General features: G+C 38.2%; 2 protein-coding genes across 3 annotated transcripts; one reads left to right on the top strand and one right to left on the bottom strand.

The window, feature by feature from the left end:
- Positions 1 to 539: 539 nt before the first annotated feature.
- tubgcp2 (tubulin gamma complex component 2) lies at positions 540 to 8,040 on the bottom strand. 2 transcript variants are annotated; one of them, XM_030121784.1, is made up of 18 exons: positions 7,939 to 8,040; positions 7,404 to 7,564; positions 6,777 to 6,905; positions 6,394 to 6,570; positions 6,080 to 6,239; positions 5,664 to 5,871; positions 5,312 to 5,511; positions 4,633 to 4,822; positions 4,397 to 4,542; positions 4,131 to 4,311; positions 3,862 to 4,042; positions 3,426 to 3,598; positions 2,640 to 2,768; positions 2,399 to 2,519; positions 1,975 to 2,118; positions 1,640 to 1,756; positions 1,098 to 1,261; positions 540 to 951 (listed from the first exon to the last, which is right to left on the bottom strand). In XM_030121784.1, the coding sequence occupies exons 2-18, from the start codon at positions 7,551 to 7,553 to the stop codon at positions 876 to 878; spliced, it is 2,646 nt and encodes an 881-aa protein (XP_029977644.1). In that variant the 5' UTR covers positions 7,554 to 7,564; positions 7,939 to 8,040; the 3' UTR covers positions 540 to 875. The 2 variants fall into 2 exon arrangements, with proteins under 2 accessions (XP_029977644.1, XP_029977645.1); XM_030121785.1 differs by having other exon boundaries at positions 1,098 to 1,231.
- Positions 8,041 to 10,745: 2,705 nt separating this feature from the next.
- kctd2 (potassium channel tetramerization domain containing 2) lies at positions 10,746 to 18,527 on the top strand. Its single transcript, XM_030121476.1, has 6 exons — positions 10,746 to 11,405; positions 12,582 to 12,690; positions 12,842 to 12,933; positions 13,053 to 13,148; positions 14,386 to 14,511; positions 14,595 to 18,527. Exons 1-6 carry the CDS (start codon positions 11,052 to 11,054, stop codon positions 14,622 to 14,624), a joined length of 807 nt encoding a protein of 268 aa, XP_029977336.1. The 5' UTR covers positions 10,746 to 11,051; the 3' UTR covers positions 14,625 to 18,527.
- The last annotated feature ends 1,237 nt before the right edge of the window (positions 18,528 to 19,764 follow it).

Genomic DNA, 19,764 nt, shown 5'->3' with positions numbered 1-19,764 from the left:
TAAAGGTTGGAAATGCCTAAAGACTCACAAAAGTCTCTGTTATTCTAACAAAGGAAAGACACAGCACATGGGATTACCAAACAAACTGCATGATTGAATGATTACGAATGATTAGTAAAACATTTATAACCGTGCTGATAAACCATATACTGAGTATTCATGTCAGAATATGCTTTATAAGTAATGAATTCAGTATTTGTTAATGCTTAACTAATGCTTCATAGTGTGTACTTATTATAAAGTGTTACCATTATTTTTTTTCAAAACAATTATTTATCTTTATTCCTCTATCCTGTTGCTGCCTTAACAATTGAATTTTCTCATTGTGGGATTGGTGCAGTTTCATCTTAATAAAATAAAATGAAATATTGAAAGGCTGTCTAGAATGATCAATCATGTGTTAAGAGAAACTAAAGACATGAATAATTTATTGTAAAACCATTTTGATTTTGTGGCTATTTTCTGCAAAACCCTAGACTAGACTAAAATAATCAAATGACCAACTATGCATCTCCTTCAGACAGATGAGAATCTAAATCCAATGAGTAAAGTCTGCTTTTTAATGAAGTGCAATACAAACATACATTTTCATTGTACATGTACAATAAGTTACCCATAAGAGCATCTGAATTGAATATTTCACTGTAGCGCCATACTTTTCAGAATTTACATTTGGATTCATGAAATAAGGCTTAAAACATACACTATAAGTCTGCATTTCATAGAATACACAGTGTATATACAATGACATAACAGCTCTTTGCATTAATAGCCAGTATCTGTGTGTGGTGATTATCTGGATGGCTGACATTGAGACAGATGGACATAGAATGTTTTATTGCTAAGTGACTGTTTTTCCATAGAAGTGCCACTTGCTATGCAGCTGCTTTCTGACTTCGCTCGATGGCCATCCTCTCTAGCCGCTCGGTGTAGAACCCATTAAAATCAAGCCTGTAGGATTAAAAAAAAATATTTGCAATTTTTAATAAAATTCAATTTAAGTACATTTCAAGATTCAACACAGATTAACCACCTCTCCTGTTTAGTCAGAGTACAGGCATAACAAATGTATGGCCTCTTAATGTGAATGATTTTACCTGTAGATGATGCTGATCATGCTGTGTTCACAGTCGTTGGTGCTGTAGATGCTGAGCTTGTCCAGCAGGTCGAGCAGGAGCATGCTGAAGTTACTGTCAAACTTGCTGATGGTGGCCTCAAAGCCTGCGTCAGACTGGAGGGCATCCACATGTTCAGCTAACAACTGAAATAACCAAGGACATAAAATGTAGAATACATACTGTATAATGAACCTTAAACTGTTTCTCTAATTTAAGAATGTTCTTGTAATATTTATTAAAGGCAGGACATGAACACTCTTAAAGTAGATGGTCTTCTTTTTTAATTATCTGAGGTTTTTTACCTCCGCCAAGGAGGTTATGTTTTTGCCGGCGTTGGTTTGTCTGTCTGTCTGTCCGTGTGCAAGATAACTCAAAAAGTTATGGACGGATTTGGATGAAAATTTCAGGAGATGTTGATACTGGCACAAGGAACAAATGATTAAATTTTGGTGGTGATCGGGGGGGGGGCACTGATCTACCTTGGCGGAGGTCTGCGCTCTCTGAGTGCTTTTCTAGTTTACCTTGGTGGTCAGCCTCTTCTTCTCTGCCTCATCAACTTGTTCACTCTGGGTGGGAGGTCCGTCCATTGTCCCATGCTCCATTGAGAGACGCTCCATCCTCATGCTCTGAGTGAACCGCTGTAACAGTCAAGACAGGATGTCCTTAATGTTAGGAATGTGCTCATTTAATCTTAGTTGGAGACATGTTTTGATGCCCTTCAGTAAAGCCACATTTATCTCAAACATACAAAAAGCACCATGAATACAGATTAAAGATATCAGAATCAAAATGTTCCAAGAGGCAAAATATGATAAATCACCATGAAGACTTCAATAGCGTCATGATATTTACAAACCTGCATGCAGTTGGTGAACATGACACAGACAGACATGAGTTTGGAGAAGATTCGGAGAAGCTCAGGGTTCGTCAGCATGCAGTCCTTCAGGCAGTTGTCTAGGAAACTGGTGTGATGGCAAAGCACGTCATCAATGTTTGATGCCTTTAAAAAGGAAAGACAAATGTGGTCAGAACAAAAACCATGAAATTACATAGTAGTCCTGATCCTTTTCTTGTTCTTCCATTAATGTACACTGAGATAAAATACTACTCATATGACAGCATTGACCATCGTGCATCAGGTTTAATGAGTGTTATCAAGTAAAAGCTGAAGGTGTTAGGACTATCATCTGGCTGATTTCTCATTACACAAAAGGTCACTGATCTCAGAGATTGTGAATATTTGGGGAAGGAGAGGAGAGACACAAGAAAGAGCCACTCACTGTTTTCAGGTTGTTTTCCATGACGTGCCATGTGGGCTCCATCACCTCAAACATCATGTAGTACTGGATGTTCTGCACAAAGTTAAGCATCCGCTGTCGAAGGGCGAACGCGGCAGCAAACCTATGCATAAGCAGTTTGAGCAGAGAATGGAGAAATGTTGTTGTCTTCAACAGCTGGATAAGATTTTACACAATTTCACATTTAATTTAACATTTGATATTAACTCCTACAATTACTCACCATTTGGCAGAGTGTAATGAATACTGCTTGAAATCTTTGTTGCTGATCCAGATGTTACACAGCAGCCTCTCGACGTGTTTGCAGTAGAACATATGCCTGAACAGCATCTGGTATCTTGTCAATGCTTTCCTAAAAACACACACAGAAGAACATTTTATTTAATGGTTGTGTTAGATAAAACCTGAATATTTTTGGACTATCATCAACTTACTATAATAGACAATAGTCTGTATGTTTTGCAATTTCTTTATTAAAGCAGCACTCTGGATTTCAGTCTGTACAGTCACAGTTATTTAAAAGATACAAAAGCATAACAAGAATGTGTTTTGCACAATATTATAGGTTGATCAGTGTGTAAGTCTTACTCCTAGAAAAAATAAAGCTTTACTTATCGCATGTGTCTAGAATATTTCATGAGTTTAATAAAACAAGGTAATGATTTTTTTTTTTTTATATACAGCTTTTGAAAAGGTTATTAATTTACCTTATTTTCAGTCTTTCACTACGACCATTTGATATTTTGTTCTTGGAACGTTACTTGTTTTTAGATGATTTTTCAACATCAAATGCTTTAATTTACATGTTACTTTTTACTGAGAAAACTGTGTTTTTTGGGGTCATTACTTTAAATATAGTTTATTTCTTGATTAAGTTTCATAAACCATTTGCACACAAGAAAACCCAGAGGTTTTACATGTCACATTTGTACCATCTTTCCATCACTTTGTCATTGTGGCTTAAACATGATTACAAAAACTCCATATAATAATACAGTGATTTCTGAACCTGTTGATGATGAGTGAGAGTGGCCATTTGACAATATAGTCAAAGGAGAAGGCCTCCAGGCCACTTAGGGCTGCATCAGTAGGGTCTGCGTTGATGATGGCTTTTTCTTGCTTGGTTTCAATGGCGAGTACCCTCAGCAGTTGGGTGATGACATCATGAGGCATTAAGTCAATCTGCAGAAAAAGGAAAGAATGTTTATACTGTAAGTCTGAATCAGCATGATTTATCCACCACAAGATTCGTGAGCGATGGAAGGTTTTAGACTTCAAAGCACTGGAATTACTGGGTTAGTGGAACAGTTACTGAAGCTACTATTAATTTGTTAAAGTTTCTGTATTTTTCCTCCTAAAACCCTGAGTCACTTGAGGGGGGGGCAATATTGTTCCTTTTTTCTTTTAACTGCATGAAACAAAGGAATGTTATTCTTTGAGTCTACCTTGAGGTCATCTTTAAATGGGTCTGTGTTTGCAGTGCTCATCCTCAAAGCCAATTCCAGAAGGGCCTCAAGTCTGGGAGGAACAATGTCATCAACTGGTTTCTTCAGCTCTTCCTCCGTCAGGTCCATGAAGTGCACAAAGAAATCACCCTTGTCCATCAAAAAGTAGTGCTTGATTGACCTGGGAAAAGAGGAAATCTTAGTGAATTTAAAGGTCATTTTAGTGGCAATGGCATTCCTTTAAGTACCATCTGAATTAATTCTCTCACCTGAGGCGTGACACCAGCTCCTTTTCTTCCATGAGGAAGTCTAGCAGCACCTTGCTGGCGTAGTTGTAGGCTTTCTCTATCTGCTCCACATAAGCCCTCTCTTTCAGGGTGTACAAGACTTCCTTAGCATCTGGACACGTCACATCACGTCCACACTCTCGCACAACATTCAGATACTTTCCTAGGGAATAAAATAGAAACATAAAAAATGTTACTCTCAGAATGACAAGCTGCTAAAATGTTCAAAATAGTATTCTTTTATTTACCTGTGCTTAATATTTTATCTGCCATTTTCTGCAAAAAGGACGGTATCCGATGCTGCACAATGGTGTATCGCTGATCCCAGTACTTGTCGTTGTAGTCCTCTTGAATCTTCTCCTTTTGAAGCTCATGCTCTTCCACCATGAACTCACTATTCATACGCAAAATACAGAGACAGCAGGTTTTACATTAGGCACTGGGTGTTAGTTCTATTTAATCTTAAATGTGAGAATAGCTGTACCTGTATGGATCCTTGATGATGCCCCTGTAAATCCATTTCTCTAGTATTTCGAAGTAGGGGACACTGGCAGCTTTAGTGAGGTACAGACACAGCTCCTGAGCCTGGCTGTCACCGGTGTAGTTGAAGGTTCTGTCATGGAGAAGGCTCAATGTTGACCCACCCATACACTCTCCCTTGTCCACTGAGGAGGCTGTGAAAACAACAAATCCAACTTAACAATCCTATTTAATGTAAGTACACAAGGAATGAATAATAATATAATTGCAACATATTATAACATAGTTAATAATCTTTAAATATTTGCAGTAGTAATATGTGAGAAAACTCTGCAGGAACTTCATGGCCCGTCTCTCATTAAACCTGCCTGAGGTCGCCCTCCAGTGGCTACATGTAGTTGTTTCCGAAGAAAACGTTTTCAACATGGATCCAAATTATACTACATATGTGGATTCATCCAATACTGAAGTGCATATTGGTATTATTTATCACATGATGTACAATGCTGTACATGGTCAACAATGCACTAAACATAATGAACATGCAACAAAAACAGGAATTGTTGATGGACAAAATCATTTCCGGAAGATTTGGTAAAACTAGATGCAACATTACTTCTAAAATTAATATAAAATGTGGATAAGCAAATGTTCAAAAAGAAAAGTAATCTCGCAAACCCTACCAATAGAGGCCAGTATCTCCATGGTCCTCATGGTGGGCTGGATATAGAACCAGAGCTTCTGCAGAGACAGCAGGCCCTGCCGCTGAAGGTGCTCAAGCTGAGTTACAAGGATTAGATATTCTTTCATCAGGGTCCTCATGGCTGCTGTTAAAGCGTGGTTCACCTGCCCATACTCAAAAGACGACTTCTCCTCAATGAATCTGGTAGAAAAATGCATCAATAATTTTGTAGCAGTATACAAAGTACACGAAAAAACATTAAGACACCTATTTTGAATAGGAAGACAGCTGAAAAAGTTTGTCTTAAAGATACTCGTATAGAAATCATACAGTGATAAAGTTAGCCAACTCACCGTGTTATAGTAGAGTAATATGATGCAACTGGTAAAATTCTGTTGACCAGTTCCTTAATGGACATGTCCAGTGTTGAATCTACAATGAAGGAGCGGTTCTGCCTCCCCAGTACAGGTTGAGCTGTGATGTCTCTACCATCAACTCCGATTAGTACAAACAGCAGATCTTCCACCAGAGCCTGCTCCTGAGCCCCCAGGGGCAATGTACCTGACCACAGATACGGAAACAGAAAGAAATGTGCCAAAAACCATTATAAGCACTATCGACAATTCTGTTTACAGCAATTTCAGGAAAAAAAATACAGATACTGATCACAAGGTGGAACATAGGATCTGATGTATGTCCATGGCTAATAGTCTAAATATATATTAAAAAAAACTGTATAAAACAAAAAGGGTGGTGACTCATGACATACCGATGGCCACAGCTGGTTCTCCTGTTGGGGTGGAGCCAGTCATGAAGTCACCAAGCAGTGCAGGGCGGTCATACACCCAGTTAGGAAAAACAGGATTGGGCTGAGTAGGATTCTTCTTATTATGTCTATCCCTCAGCATCTTCCGAGTGACTTCAGCAGGCTAGAGGCAAATTTAAGAACAGTGTTAAAACTCTCTTTAAGTTAAGATTTAAAAATTAAACTTTACTGTCATTGTCTAATATACTTTAAAATTCTCCATGCTACATGTTTCATGGAACAAATCAAGCCTCCTGATTGTTTCAATTTCAGCCTACCATAGGAGCATTGGAGCTAGCTGTCACATTGCCGAGCTTCTTTCGCAATTCATCCAACTCCTGTATTGACATCTTGGTGCTGGTCTGCGGCAGAGTATAACTAGTAGTTGTGGTTGAAGTTGTGTTTGCTGAAGACTCTGACCTCTCCTTGGCATTCTGCTGAAGAAACTGAAGAGTCTGCAAAAAAAAAACCATAAAAGTGATGAGAAAAAAAAATGTGTTAAGAGGGTTTAATTCTTTAATCTACAATAATTTAAATGTGAGGATAAAACTGAATTATTCTCCATCAATAAAATTGTCCCACAACAACAGAGAACTAAGAGATAAATGTCATTACCAAGTAACAATTACGACTAAATATTTATTTGCCTGTAATTCATTACCTCTTTATCCTCACAAAGCTTGGACAGCAGATAGACCAGAGGATCCAGGTTACGAACATTTTTGGATTTGAGTTCCTCATACTTCCTCAAGAAGTCCTCAGGTGTTTTAGAAAACTCTGCTAGTTTGACCTGAAAGTCAATATTCAGAAAATGAAAAAACTTGGAACATCAATTTCCCTGAGCAGTACAATATGTCACCTTGTTTTTTTGTAAACTTGACTGGACAAAACTAAATCCAATTAAAACCAATAACATGTAGTTCATTAGTATTTATAACTGCATACATCCATTGTGATGGATGACTCTGATTCTGATCCTTCAGGATGTAATCTCTTCAAGATAATATAATGGGCTCTATGCACAGCCACACTACTTCCTGAACTTCAGGTGGGTCTTTTATTTCCTGTCTTTCATTATTGGACACACTGATTAATCCAGGTGTGTCTAATTAATCAGTAGTCACAAGAAGTAGCAGACACACCTGGATTAATCAGTGTGTCCAATAATGAAAGACAGGAAATAAAGGACCCACCTGAAGTTCAGGATGTAGTGGGGCTGTGCATAGAGTCCATTCCACTTGCAGGATGATATGTTAACCTCGCAGGGTGGATACCGTTTATTACCCACCTTGGCACTGTGAGCAGACACTGTAGTAGTGACATAAGGGGTCCTATGCTTCTGCAGTAAATCAATGTATCCCTCTGCTCCATCACCACCTCGTACGTGAAGCAGACTGAGCAGCTCATTCACGTCGTGGTGAATCCTAAACTCACTCATGTTTTAAACAGCTGAAAAGAGAACACATTGTAAACGCTATGCAAAAAATATGAGAAAAGGCACAACATTAGGCATTATATTACTGACACTTATTAGACGTTATAACGGTGTTACTTGCATGCAACATCGAATATAGTGCCTAAGTCCTCGCAGTTATTTAATATTTGATCTTATTACACGATGCACCTACGCAGCATCCTTTAGGGATGCAAAGCTAACAGTTTGGCTAACTAGCTTGTTAGCAAGCTAAACGTAAAATGAATGAGCCACAGAAGAAGAATGCTAACTGTGTAGCTACCTTACTCAAAATACACATAAATCTGCTTATACAGATCGAGAGAGGAAAGTTGTAATTTCTGGTCTTATTACTGGTTGTGCATCGTACCTGTCAGTCCTGTCCACCACTAAACAAAACGTTACAGCGACACACAACAGCACAAAAACAACCACAGCCACTACAACGCGCCCACCACTGGTAAAATTTTTCTTCTTCTACTACTTAAAATTCCGTAGTGATGGCGCAGCTCTGCCCTCCAGAGCTACGGTGTAACACTAACACCTACAATTATTAATCAGTCCCTCCAGGATTTCGCGGGATTTTTTTTTATTTTTATTATTTTTATTGTTGCGGCCTAAAATGGCTGATTTTGCGGCAGCTTTTCCAAAAAATTGCGGTGAAAGTTGCGATGATTTGAGGCTTCTTTTATTAAAGTCACAGGAACATGGGCATTTGCAAATTACCTAGAACAGTCTTTTTTGAGTTTGTAGCCTTAAAAAGCTCCAGGAAGCCATGATTTTGAACAAAACAGGCTTTTTTTTTCATTCATTCATTTATTTGTTTTGAGCAGCCAATGAGAGCGGAGCGTCACAGAACACCAGCCAATCAGAGCAGAAGGTCACAGAACGTCAGCCAATGAGAGCGCAGTGTCACAGAACATCAACTAATCAGAGCGTAGCGTCACAGAACGTCAGCCAATGAGAGCGCAGCATAACAGAACGTCAACCAATCAGTGTGCAGCATCATAGAACGTCAGCCAATGAGAGCGCAGCGTCACAGAACGCCAGCCAATGAGAGCGCAGCGTCACAGAACGTAAACCAATCAGAGCGCAGCGTCACAGAACGTCAGCCAATGAGAGTGCAGTGTCACAGAACACCAGCCAATGAGATTGGAGTGTCACAGAACATCAGCCAATGAGAATGCACCGTCATGGAACACCAGCCAATGAGAGCACAGCATCACAGAACGTCAGCCAATGAGAGCGCAGTGTCACAGAACATCAGCCAATCAGAGCGCAGCGTCACAGAACGTCAGCCAATGAGAACACAGCATCACGGAACGCCAGCCAATGAGACGCAGTGACGCTCCGCTCTCATTGGCTGCTCAAAACAAATAAGTGAATGAATAAAAAAAAGCCTGTTTTGTTTAAAATCATTGCTTCCTGCTGCTTTTTAAGGCTAAAAACTCAAAAAAGACTGTTCTAAGTAATTTGCAAATGCCCATGTTCCTGTGACTTTAATAAAAGAAGCCTCAAATCACTGCAACTTTCACCGCAATTTTTTGGAAAAGCTGACGCAAAATCAGGCATTTTAGGCCGCAACAATAAAAAAAATCCTGGAGGGACTGAATTATGGTAAAGTAAGTTGGCTAAAATGGTTTTAAGGCTATTTTTAACATGAAATAAATTATTTTTCCTCCATACGTATTTCACGATTCTGGTATTTTTGGTATTATTACTTCATATACTATTAGCACCAACACTATGAACTACTTTTACTGTGTACTTCTGGAGTAATCATACTCCAAAATCCCTTTCAGGCTACAAAAGTGTTTTCGTCTAAAATAGTGTAAAAGACGAAATTCAATGATGAATGAAATTAATTTTTCCAATAAGTACCTCATGAAACTGGTATTTTTTATATTATTACTTCATATACTATTAATATCAACACTATGAACTCCTTTCACTGTGTTCTTTTGGAGTAATCATACTCCAAAATCCCTTCCAGGCTACAAGTGTTTTCATCTGAAAGAGGGTAAAAGACTACATTCAATGATGAATAAAATTAATTTTTCCAATAAATACCTCATGAATCTAGTATATTTGGATATAGTACTTCAAATATTATTAGCACAAACACTATCAACTACTTTGACTGTGTAGTTTTGGAGTAATCCTACTCCAAAATCCCTTCTCGGCTACAAAAGTGTGCTTGTCTTCATCTGAAATAGGTTTTAAGACTAAATTCAATGATGAATAAAATAATTTTTTCCAAAACATACCTCATGAATCCTGTATATTTGGTATTAGTACTTCATATATTATTAGCACAAACACTATAAACTACTTTTACTATGTAGTTTTGGAGTAATCATACATCAAAATATACAAGATTCATGAGGTACTTATTGGAAAAAATATTTTTATGCATCATTGAATTTAGTCTTTAACACTTAATCAGACAAAAAAAAAAAAAAAAAACACTTTAATAGCCTGGAATGGATTTTGGAGTATGATTACCCCAAAAGTACACAGTAAAAGTAGCTGATAGTGTTTGTGCTAATAGTATATGAAGTACTAATACCAAATTTACTAGATTCATGAGGTACTTATGAGAAAATTTTATTTTATTCATCATTAAATTTAATCTCTAACACAAGAACAAACACTTTTGTAGCCTGAAAGGGATTTTGGAGTATGATTACTCCAAAAGTACACAGTAAAAGTAGTTCATAGCGTTGGTGATAATAGTATATGAAGTAATAATACCAAAAATACCAGATTCGTGAAATACTTATGGAGGAAAAAGATTTCACTGCATGTTGAAATTAGCCTTAAAATCATTTTAGTTAACTTACTTTACCGTAATTATCAGATAAATGGCGCACATGAAAAACACTAGGGGCTGGCTGACCATGCAGAGGAGAATCCGGGCTGGTTTGATCGCAGTACGCGTGAACCTGACAGTTTAGGGCTGTTTATCATAAATATGCGCATGCGTATGTGCACATAAAAACTATGATATAATAATTCCGTTAAGGCTAGGAAAATAATTCCCTTGAGGTTTAAAACTAGTGAGGAACTGTTATCTGTATTATTCATTTTACAAGTTGACATTTTTATGTATGACGTGACACCTGAAAATCTACATTGGCTTTTATTTTGAAAATCAATGACATAGCGGAAGTAAACATTAATCACGTTACAACCCGGAAGAATTGCCTTTCTCTGATTAACGTTTGAATAGACAAGAATGAGCAATTTATCTTATGGAGAAACGATTAAACGCGATGCTGCTTACGTCGAATATACACTAATAGTCACATTTTTGCATTAATATTTGGCTGGATAGCTAGAAGCGGTCGAGTGTGAGCAGCAACGCCCTGATGCCAGCCTCCCCGTCGGAGAAAAATAGCCTCGCTCTGTTTACAAATCGGCTGAGAGAAATTGTTGCCCTGCAGCGTATCGTTAGCTAATCGGTTTTTAGACGAAGAAAACATGGCTGAACTGCATGTTGTGGAACCGAGCGGAACTGGCACCATAGAGCAGACCGAGCACCGGGATGTCAGAGGCTCCGTGCGCTTGGCTTCGCCCACCCTGATGGTTCCGCCGCGGAGCAACCAGCTCAGTCCCGGGGTGTCGAGCAGCAGCAGCGGTCGCTCAGTGTTTGGGTTCCCGGTGAAGAGCAACCCCAGTTCCCCATCTGAACCGGTAGACAAGCCGGGATCACGCTGGGTTCGTCTCAACGTCGGCGGTACCTACTTCATCACGACCAAGCAAACATTGTGCAGAGACCCCAAATCATTCCTGTACCGACTGTGTCAAGAAGATCCCGACCTGGACTCTGACAAAGTGAGTAGAAGTCACAGCAGGTGGATTCAATGCCATGTTAATACCGTCAAAATGATCAGAAATTAATTAATAACCCGGGAAGGGCCCCAGGGTCTCAGATCCCCAGGGGACTTAATGCCCTAGTTAGTTGTTGTTATTAGTAAGTTTGTTAATGTAATAGAAAAACTGTAAAAACCAGGATTCATTCATTCATTCATACATTTATTTATTTGTTTTGAGTAGAAGAAAAAACATTTTTATGTGTACAAGGAACTAATATCAGACCAAATACATTAATAAATAAAGGTGATCAAGACAATATAGCAATTACCACGTACACTAGTAATAACAAAATAAATTCAATATGTATTGCTCAAAAAAGGAGTGGGAAGAAGAAAACGTATTAAATCTCACCCCAATCTCACATTTATACAACATAACACATTACTTTTGCTTCCTTAATGAATGATAATGATGACATAGACCTTAAGCTTCTCTACATCATTTTGAGACACTGCTTTCAACAAAAGGGCCCATGTGTCAGTTTAGTTACTTTCAATATATACTATTATTTTTTGTATTCATTGTTTAGACTATAATTGTATCAGAATATTGCAATCAATGCCCATCACAATTCATCTCAGTCCAAGTAGATGTTTTTATATGCTGTACAACAACTCAAAGATACATGTATTTAACCATAAGATTTAACAGAATTTCAACAAATGCTCTCGTTTGAGAAGTTGGAGCCACTGTTTTCCATCTTTCCTTAATGGTAAGAACTGTAGCCAGAAGCCTTATCATAGAAACATAGTACCTGATGTACGTAGAAAAAAGGTTAATATAGGAGCTTTCATTTTAGAAGTGTGGCTGTTGTAGTTTAAACTGGCAAGTAAACATTTGGATGCCTTTTTAGAGATAAAAGTTGGCTTCAAGCTGTGCTTTTATGTGTGGTAGTTGTTGAAATAACACTCATTCCCTATCGCTTTGCCAACAAGATATGAAATGATTTGCTCCTATAGATGAGCAGTGGTCATTATTCATTTAGCTGCTGTAAATTCATGCTTTTTTTGTCCATGATTTCCACCTTTGTGTTAGTCACTATCATTGCTATTGTTATTCACTGTTATTGCACTCTTCATATATCTGCAATGTGATAAAATAACAATACACGCCAACTCTTCTGCATTTTTGAAGGATGAGACAGGAGCCTACCTGATCGACAGGGATCCCACATACTTTGGACCCATACTGAATTACCTTCGGCATGGGAAACTGATCATGGATAAAAATCTGGCTGAGGAAGGTATGAACTGAGTCACACCTTCTATATTTTCCTTTGTCAGGACAAAGCTGGTTTGCAGTGCTACAATTTTTAAACCATATATTTAAACTTGTATTTCTTACAGTTTACTGTTGCTTGAATGCACCATTTAATGACATTTCTTTTGTGTCAGGTGTTCTTGAGGAAGCTGAGTTCTATAACATAGCTTCCCTGGTTAGGCTGGTTAAAGAGAGGATACGGGATAATGAGAACCGGACATCTCAGGTAGATTCAGAGAAGTCTTTAAAGATCCTTTTTTGTACTAGCAAGAATGTGTGTGTGCATATAATTGATGCTGTGTTCCCTCAGTAACATACTCTGTGTGCCTTTGTCCTGTCCCCCAGGGGCCTGTGAAGCATGTTTATCGAGTGCTACAGTGCCAAGAGGAGGAACTCACACAGATGGTCTCTACCATGTCAGACGGTTGGAAGTTTGAGCAGGTGCAGAAAGCTGGGGCTTTTTTTCTGATGTCATGTTTTAGTTTATGCTTTAGTTATTTCAGAGCTGCTGTTTCAACATTTAGATCTGACAGAAGCCTCTAGCGTACCTCAGTACATTTTTATTATGTAAATGAAGCTTGAGATATTCATCACCTGAAGGAAAATGAATTTTCCACGTTGAAATAAATAAAGGTGATGTGGACCAAATAAAACAAAGTAATACACATAATTTACTTATGTATTACATTAACATAATTTATTTTATGATACATCCTTAGAGAATATTTATGGATAACATTTTCATTTAATTGTATTTATCTGTACTGTCCAGAGATGCATATTATCATCAGATTAAAATATTTCCAGAGGTTTTAGAGGGGTAGTTTTAAATGTAAAGACAAGATTATTTCACTCTTTATTAGTGTGGACAATATTTGTCACTGAAAAAAATAATAAAATAAAATAGCAAAGTGCACTAATAATGGATTGGTCAAAATGGAGTGTTGACTAATTTTTACATGGGGTAGGAGGATTTTTATGCTTTAATTCACAGATATGTAAAACTAATGTTTATAGAACTGTTTCTGCCGAAGTGCTGCATATGTTAAGTTTGAAAAAGTTTTTAAAGCATTTTGAAAAATTATTCCATATACTTGAAATTCTTGCAGTTCATCTTTTTTCATTATTAATATTTTGGTTTGGCTGAAGGGAAGTCGATGTAAATGTAACTGATCCTTTAACTTTAAAAAGTAATTCCTTAATAAAAATAATTTGATTTCTCTCGGAATCCTTGCCAAACCTATACGTTCCCTACATTTCCATAATATGATCAGTTTGCTTTATCAACTTACAATGTTTAGTTTGTGATGGTATGTGACAAAATGTTATACCTACATTGAAAAAAATGTTACTTCCATGTTTTGAATACTGCCTTATTTTTGATTTTGGCTACAATTCAATGAACAGCTCCGTATATTGTCGCATTACCCAACAGTACTTTAAAGGAAATTTGTACTGTCAAATATATACATTTTTTAAATCTATTTTTGTTCCTTTTACTCATGTCTACTTATTCCTTAAGAGCAGTTTTTCTGTACGCTGCATATAGATTTTTGGTTGTTCAGATTTTGTTTTCCACTCTTGAAATGCTTTAAAAATTCTCATGACTTTAATGTGTATTACCTGTAGGCAATCTTGTGATTCCATGTCTTTTGCCGTGTCTTCTGTGCTTCTTCAGCTTATAAGTATTGGCTCCTCATATAACTATGGCAACGAGGACCAGGCTGAGTTTCTATGCGTAGTTTCCCGGGAACTCAACAACTCCACCAATGGCATTGTCATCGAGCCCACTGAGAAGGCTAAGGTGAGCCAACGTAAAAAAACCTTGACTGACTGCAGGTTGGAAATGCGAAGGATATCTGACTCCTTCTCTCTGTTCCCTCACAGATCCTTCAAGAGCGAGGCTCGCGGATGTAAAGAGACCAGACCCTGAGCTAAATAACACTTTATCAACAAAAACAAAACAACCACATGAACATTTTCTCAATGAGTTTACCCCCCCGACTCCATCATCAACCGCCATCATCATCAACCCCTCCCCTCCTCTGGTGTGCCTTTCCACAGCGGGGGCTCCCCTGACGCCTCCCTCCTCCTGTGCTGCAACACAACCATCACTTGTATTCTGATTTCTTCTCCTCCGTCACAGGCTGTGGACCGATTCATGGGGAGTTTAAAAGAGATTACAAGTGAGCGGTGTTCCTCATTGCAGCTATTATGGTCAGTGTCATGGCAGTTCAGGCTACGGTGCTAGTTGTAGCCCCTTGTTTTTGTTAGTGGAAGGACGCACAGAGCTACGATAAATCATCATCATCATCCTTATCATCATCACCGCACTTTTATCTGAAAGGATGCTACTTCTCTCTCATATGTTTGGCTACATTAACTAAGCAGAAATCTCCTCAGGACTCTTAAAGGACACAAAGGAAAGACAACAACTCCACTGACTGAGCCTCTTTCTTTACCTGAATCCAATAATGGAATGAGCGTGGGCCCCAGCGCACCATGCCCTTCTCTGTACGCCCGCCCAGACTCCTCAGCTGGTGGTCATGCAACAAGAAAAACTGAACTCAAGAGGCCAGGACGTCCAGAGGCGGAGCATGCTGCAGAGTCACATCGCTCTGTTTGAGCCAGCTGTTTGTCCACTCCCATTTTTGCGAAACACCCTGGCTTCGTTCACCCCAGAGGTGGCGCTGCTGGGAAATCTTGGAGTGTCACTCCTGCTTTCTTGGAGCTTCAGTTTGAAGGAGTCTTTTCTTCTCTCCCACCCCCCCACAGCCGTAATCTTGGTATTTCAGTGCAAATGTAAACAAATGACTCTAAAAGACTAAACTACACCTGTGTACAATTTGTCAAGGCATGTGAGGAATCTATATAAATCTATATAGGCTACATGATGAAATTATATGAAAAAAATGAATGCAAATGGTGTAATTGTTGATTTCTGTATCATAGTAGTCATATATTTACATATAACAGTGAGTGAGTCTATTTAAATGACAGAAAATACCAGTTTTAATAACCTGTTTTCCTGATGGTTTTTCACCCAGTGGTGAGGGTGTGAGGATGTGTATGCAGTGCCTCTCTGCTTTCTATCCATGACTGAAATATCAGAAATCCTCAAGATCTTTCAACTGCACGTTTTCTGTAGTGATCCTCAAAAACTTCAGATATTCTTAATCATTTTTCTCTTTAACTATACTACTTGGGTCTCTTGCATATCTTAAAATTGTAATTAGGGACAAGGAAAACTATAGTTATTGCCGTTTGTCCAGGGAAGTCGTCGGACTGTGGCCAGTCTGTATGCTGCCTCAAAACAAAAACCTGAAGCACCCCTCTCTCCCCGGCCTTGTGCTAACGCTCATGTCCTCTTCCACTCCCTTCGCAGCTGCCTCTGTTGCCAGCTCTCAACTTAACACAGCACACGCCCAAATGATTGTGTTGTCTTTTGTAGCACTTGTAGCAACTGTGGCACAAGCTAAACTGTGCTCCTCATGCTTAACGCCCTGAAATACCTGAGCCTACATTATCACAGAAAGTTACAAAAGTGAACTTCTCCAGATGGGTGTCTCAGTTTTCTGAGCTTCAGTGGAAACTGAAAGGGAGGGAAGACTTTTATCCCAGATGTTATGTGAGATTTTTGTTTTCTGTGCCAACAGATAGATACTTGGCTGAAGTATATTTCTCTTAGAATATACTTACCATTAAGTTGCCTTCTATCTATGTTATCGGCTGTTATTATATTTATAGCAACGTTATAGCATTGTGTGACATGCATATATAAAAAGTTGTTTCCAGTTCTTTGTTGCTGCAGAATTTAATCAGTTCTATGCAGACAAAAATGAATCAGCCTCTTTCTCTAATGTGCAGAATTAAACTATTTGCAATATATCCTTGTAACAGCAAAATCTCTCTCAAGTGGATGATTGTGAATATAATGTTGTTATAAATGTAAGTGCAGTTTTTTAGAGGCAACTTAATGTGGGTTTGAGCCATATTTACACATATCAGATGGAGAATTGAAACTTCATGTCACCCATTGTGCAGATTGAACTCTTACTCACATTCTGACTGTGGAATTAATCATTTTGCTCCCAAAAGCAAAGGAGCATCCAATCTTTATGTGATATCATCAACACCTATCACTGGCATTGAACACTTTGATAAACCATCCTTTGTATAAAAAAATATATTTGATGCAATTATGTTATATCAGCATGAACAAAAAGAATGCGTTTCAAGAATTAGATGAAGAAGAAAAAAAAATTAACCTTTACCTTTGTTGTTGTCATGCTCTCTGGCCGTGTTCAGTCAGGCCTCAGAGCTCAAATTTTGATGTGACTTCTATTTTTGTTCTTCTTGAGTGTGTGTTGTGCAGTTTTCTTCTACTAATCAGAGCCGTGAGCAGACTGTGTGCTGCTAAAAATGCCCAAACGTCTCATTGAGGAGAGTGCTTTTCTCCCTTGTCTCTGGGCCTTTTCAAAGCACCTTGGGTGTTGTTTCCCTTCGTCTGTGTCCAGTGTTGTGCCTTTGACCTGTGTTGTGCACAGTTGTTCTCCCTTCTATCATACGGTGCCTCTCATACCTTAAAAAAGCCACGAGGCACCCACCTGAGGTATAATATATAAATGCGGTCTTTAGCTTGGTTTCTGTTGTTAGTGTTTCAGTGTGAGGCAAGCCAAACGAGTCCATTGCTCACCATGTAGTTTTTTTATTTTATTTTATTTTTTAATTATAAAAATATTGCTGACCTTACCAGCTGCTTCCTCTGTGCCAATGTTTCTTTTGAACTGAATACACCTGACACTCCTGGAGACTCAAAATGTTCTACCCTCTGCTTTTATCTTAGTAAAACTCCAGCAGTGCACTTGGATTTGACTACTCTCGCCATGGCTTTATGTTCTTGAGTTGCATGTTTGTTTCAAGGCAAGCCGCCTGAGATGATCCCATGTTTCTGACATTTGTAAAACACCTTCAGAGCACTTATATGTCACCTTTGTGAGCCCAGTTTGATCTTATTTATCACCTAGCTTATAAAAACAAAAGGCGACCCTTTATTTTTACTTTTCTCCTGCACTCTTTAGTCTACTGAAATGTGCAATGTTAACAAATCTGCAAAAAAATATATGTTTTGGCACGTGAAAACATGAGAGCATGCATTGTTCTAGAGATTATGATGTTGTGTACTGGAATTTGTCTGACCTCTGTGTTAGTGCAAAGTGTATGTGATGCATGGTGGGGGAGCAGAGGAAAGGCATGGCTCTGTGGTAGGTGTAGATTTCTTGTGTGGAACAGTTGGTCTACAACTAGACATATTATCCAATCACAAGGTCCATTTCTTTGTTGTTTTTTTGTACCTTGTCATGTTAAGAAATGGCAAACTTTGAACACGACTTAACCAAATTTACCAACCGATTAGATTTCAGAGCCCCTTACCCGGGTTTTATAGAATCCACCTACAGATCTATACGCAAAACAAATGAATTTTTTTTTTGTTGATCCACGGATCATTTTGCCAGTTAATCTGTAAACACCTGCATGCGTTTGTGAACATGCACACTTGTACACTCATTTAGATGTATTGAAAAAAATGTCATCTATTAACAGTTATTTTGTCTTCATTTATCAACAGTATTGATGTCAAATGTGAATATTGTCAATGGAGACTGTGGAGAAATGTTTGGAACCATTTTGTCTGATTGTTTGTTCACTTTTATTTATTTTATATTTTTGGATTTTGTCTACCAATGTTGTTTCTTTACATGTAACAATTTTAACAAAACCCAGTCTGGTTTTTAATCATAAAATGTGTCTGTGTTTTAAGATGTTGTTCAATGACTATTTATTGCTTTATCTGTATTCATGCGACTTGGATTTTAAGCCTTTATGGATCCCACCATCAGGAAATTGCATTGTTTACAGCAGCAAAAATACAGAAAGCAACGCCAAAGATAGGCAGAACATTTAAGAGTAGAAACAGGAAATATAGAAGAGTATCTGCAATTTGAATTACTTTTTATGTACATCCATACATATTATTTACACATTTACAATATAATTGCACATGATTAAAAAACTGATAAGATATGGAGGGATTTACTGTGAACTGTTATAAAGTCTGATCGCTGTGGGAAGTTTAATGACCTGTATCGCTTCTTCTTTGGAGTCTAGTGTTGAAGGAGCTGTTCCGGGCCTCCAGAGTGTGATGCAGGGAGTGGGAGGGGTCTTGATGAATGTCAGCTTGGCCAACATTCTTCTGTCCACCACCTCCTTGATGGAGTCCAGCAGGCAGCCTAAGACAGAACAGGCTCCATTAACCAGTTTATTTAGTTTCTTTCTGTCTCTGCCCATACGCCAGCACACAATACCAAAGAGTACTGCAGAGACCACTACAGTGTCATAAAAAGTCAGAAGAGCCCTGCCCACTGCAAAGGACCACAGTGTCGTCAGCAGGTGGAAGCGCCTCAGGCCCTTCTTGAACAGGCCATCTGTGTTATCAGTCCAGTCCAGTTCATTATTGAGGTGAACATCCTGGTACTTAACCCATTAAGACCCAGACATCCACCATCAATCAAAAAGCATCAACTGATCTAAGCTATTGATCCACTAATCATATCAGTGCATGTAAATAATTGGTATAAAATGCAGTTTGTCATCTTTTCATGGTCATCAGATATGACCCATTTGGACATTCAGAGGCTCCGTAGTTACTGTGCAAACACTGTCATTTTCTACAACACTGATTCACCAGTTAAACCAATGGAGTTTGATAAATGGCAGTGGATGGAGACATTGGGTTTATGTCCTGTTAATTCTATATTTTACTGAAAAAGTCACCTTTTCTGTTTTGATACAATAACCTTTGACTTTATTCTGAGCTTTTATTAAAATCTTTGTGATCAGTCAAATAAATATAGGAAAATAGATGATTTTCACTGGGAGAAATACAAAATTCAGAGGATAGTATAATAAATAGTGGTAAATCACTTAGAAAAGGTTAAATAGAGAAAAAAAATCATTTGGGAACTGACACAAAAGTCACACTGGGTCCTCATGGGTT

Source organism: Sphaeramia orbicularis, chromosome 19 (genome assembly GCF_902148855.1).
Source record: "Sphaeramia orbicularis chromosome 19, fSphaOr1.1, whole genome shotgun sequence".
Classification (NCBI taxonomy): Eukaryota; Metazoa; Chordata; class Actinopteri; order Kurtiformes; family Apogonidae; genus Sphaeramia; species Sphaeramia orbicularis.
Note: the sequence above shows the minus strand (reverse complement) of the source record. Positions and strands in the feature narration are given on the sequence as shown.

Bases quoted from the DNA above. Each gene is read 5' to 3' on its own strand.
- kctd2 (XM_030121476.1), top strand. From the start codon at position 11,052: ATGGCTGAACTGCATGTTGTGGAACCGAGCGGAACTGGCACCATAGAG. The intron at 12,934-13,052 runs GTAGATTCAGAG...CCTGTCCCCCAG, and splicing joins ATGAGAACCGGACATCTCAG to GGGCCTGTGAAGCATGTTTA. The intron at 13,149-14,385 runs GTGCAGAAAGCT...GTGCTTCTTCAG, and splicing joins ACGGTTGGAAGTTTGAGCAG to CTTATAAGTATTGGCTCCTC.
- tubgcp2 (XM_030121784.1), bottom strand. From the start codon at position 7,553: ATGAGTGAGTTTAGGATTCACCACGACGTGAATGAGCTGCTCAGTCTG. The intron at 5,872-6,079 runs GTATGTCATGAG...ATCTGTGGTCAG, and splicing joins AGAACCAGCTGTGGCCATCG to GTACATTGCCCCTGGGGGCT. The intron at 3,599-3,861 runs GTAGACTCAAAG...CTTTTTCTGCAG, and splicing joins CATTTAAAGATGACCTCAAG to ATTGACTTAATGCCTCATGA.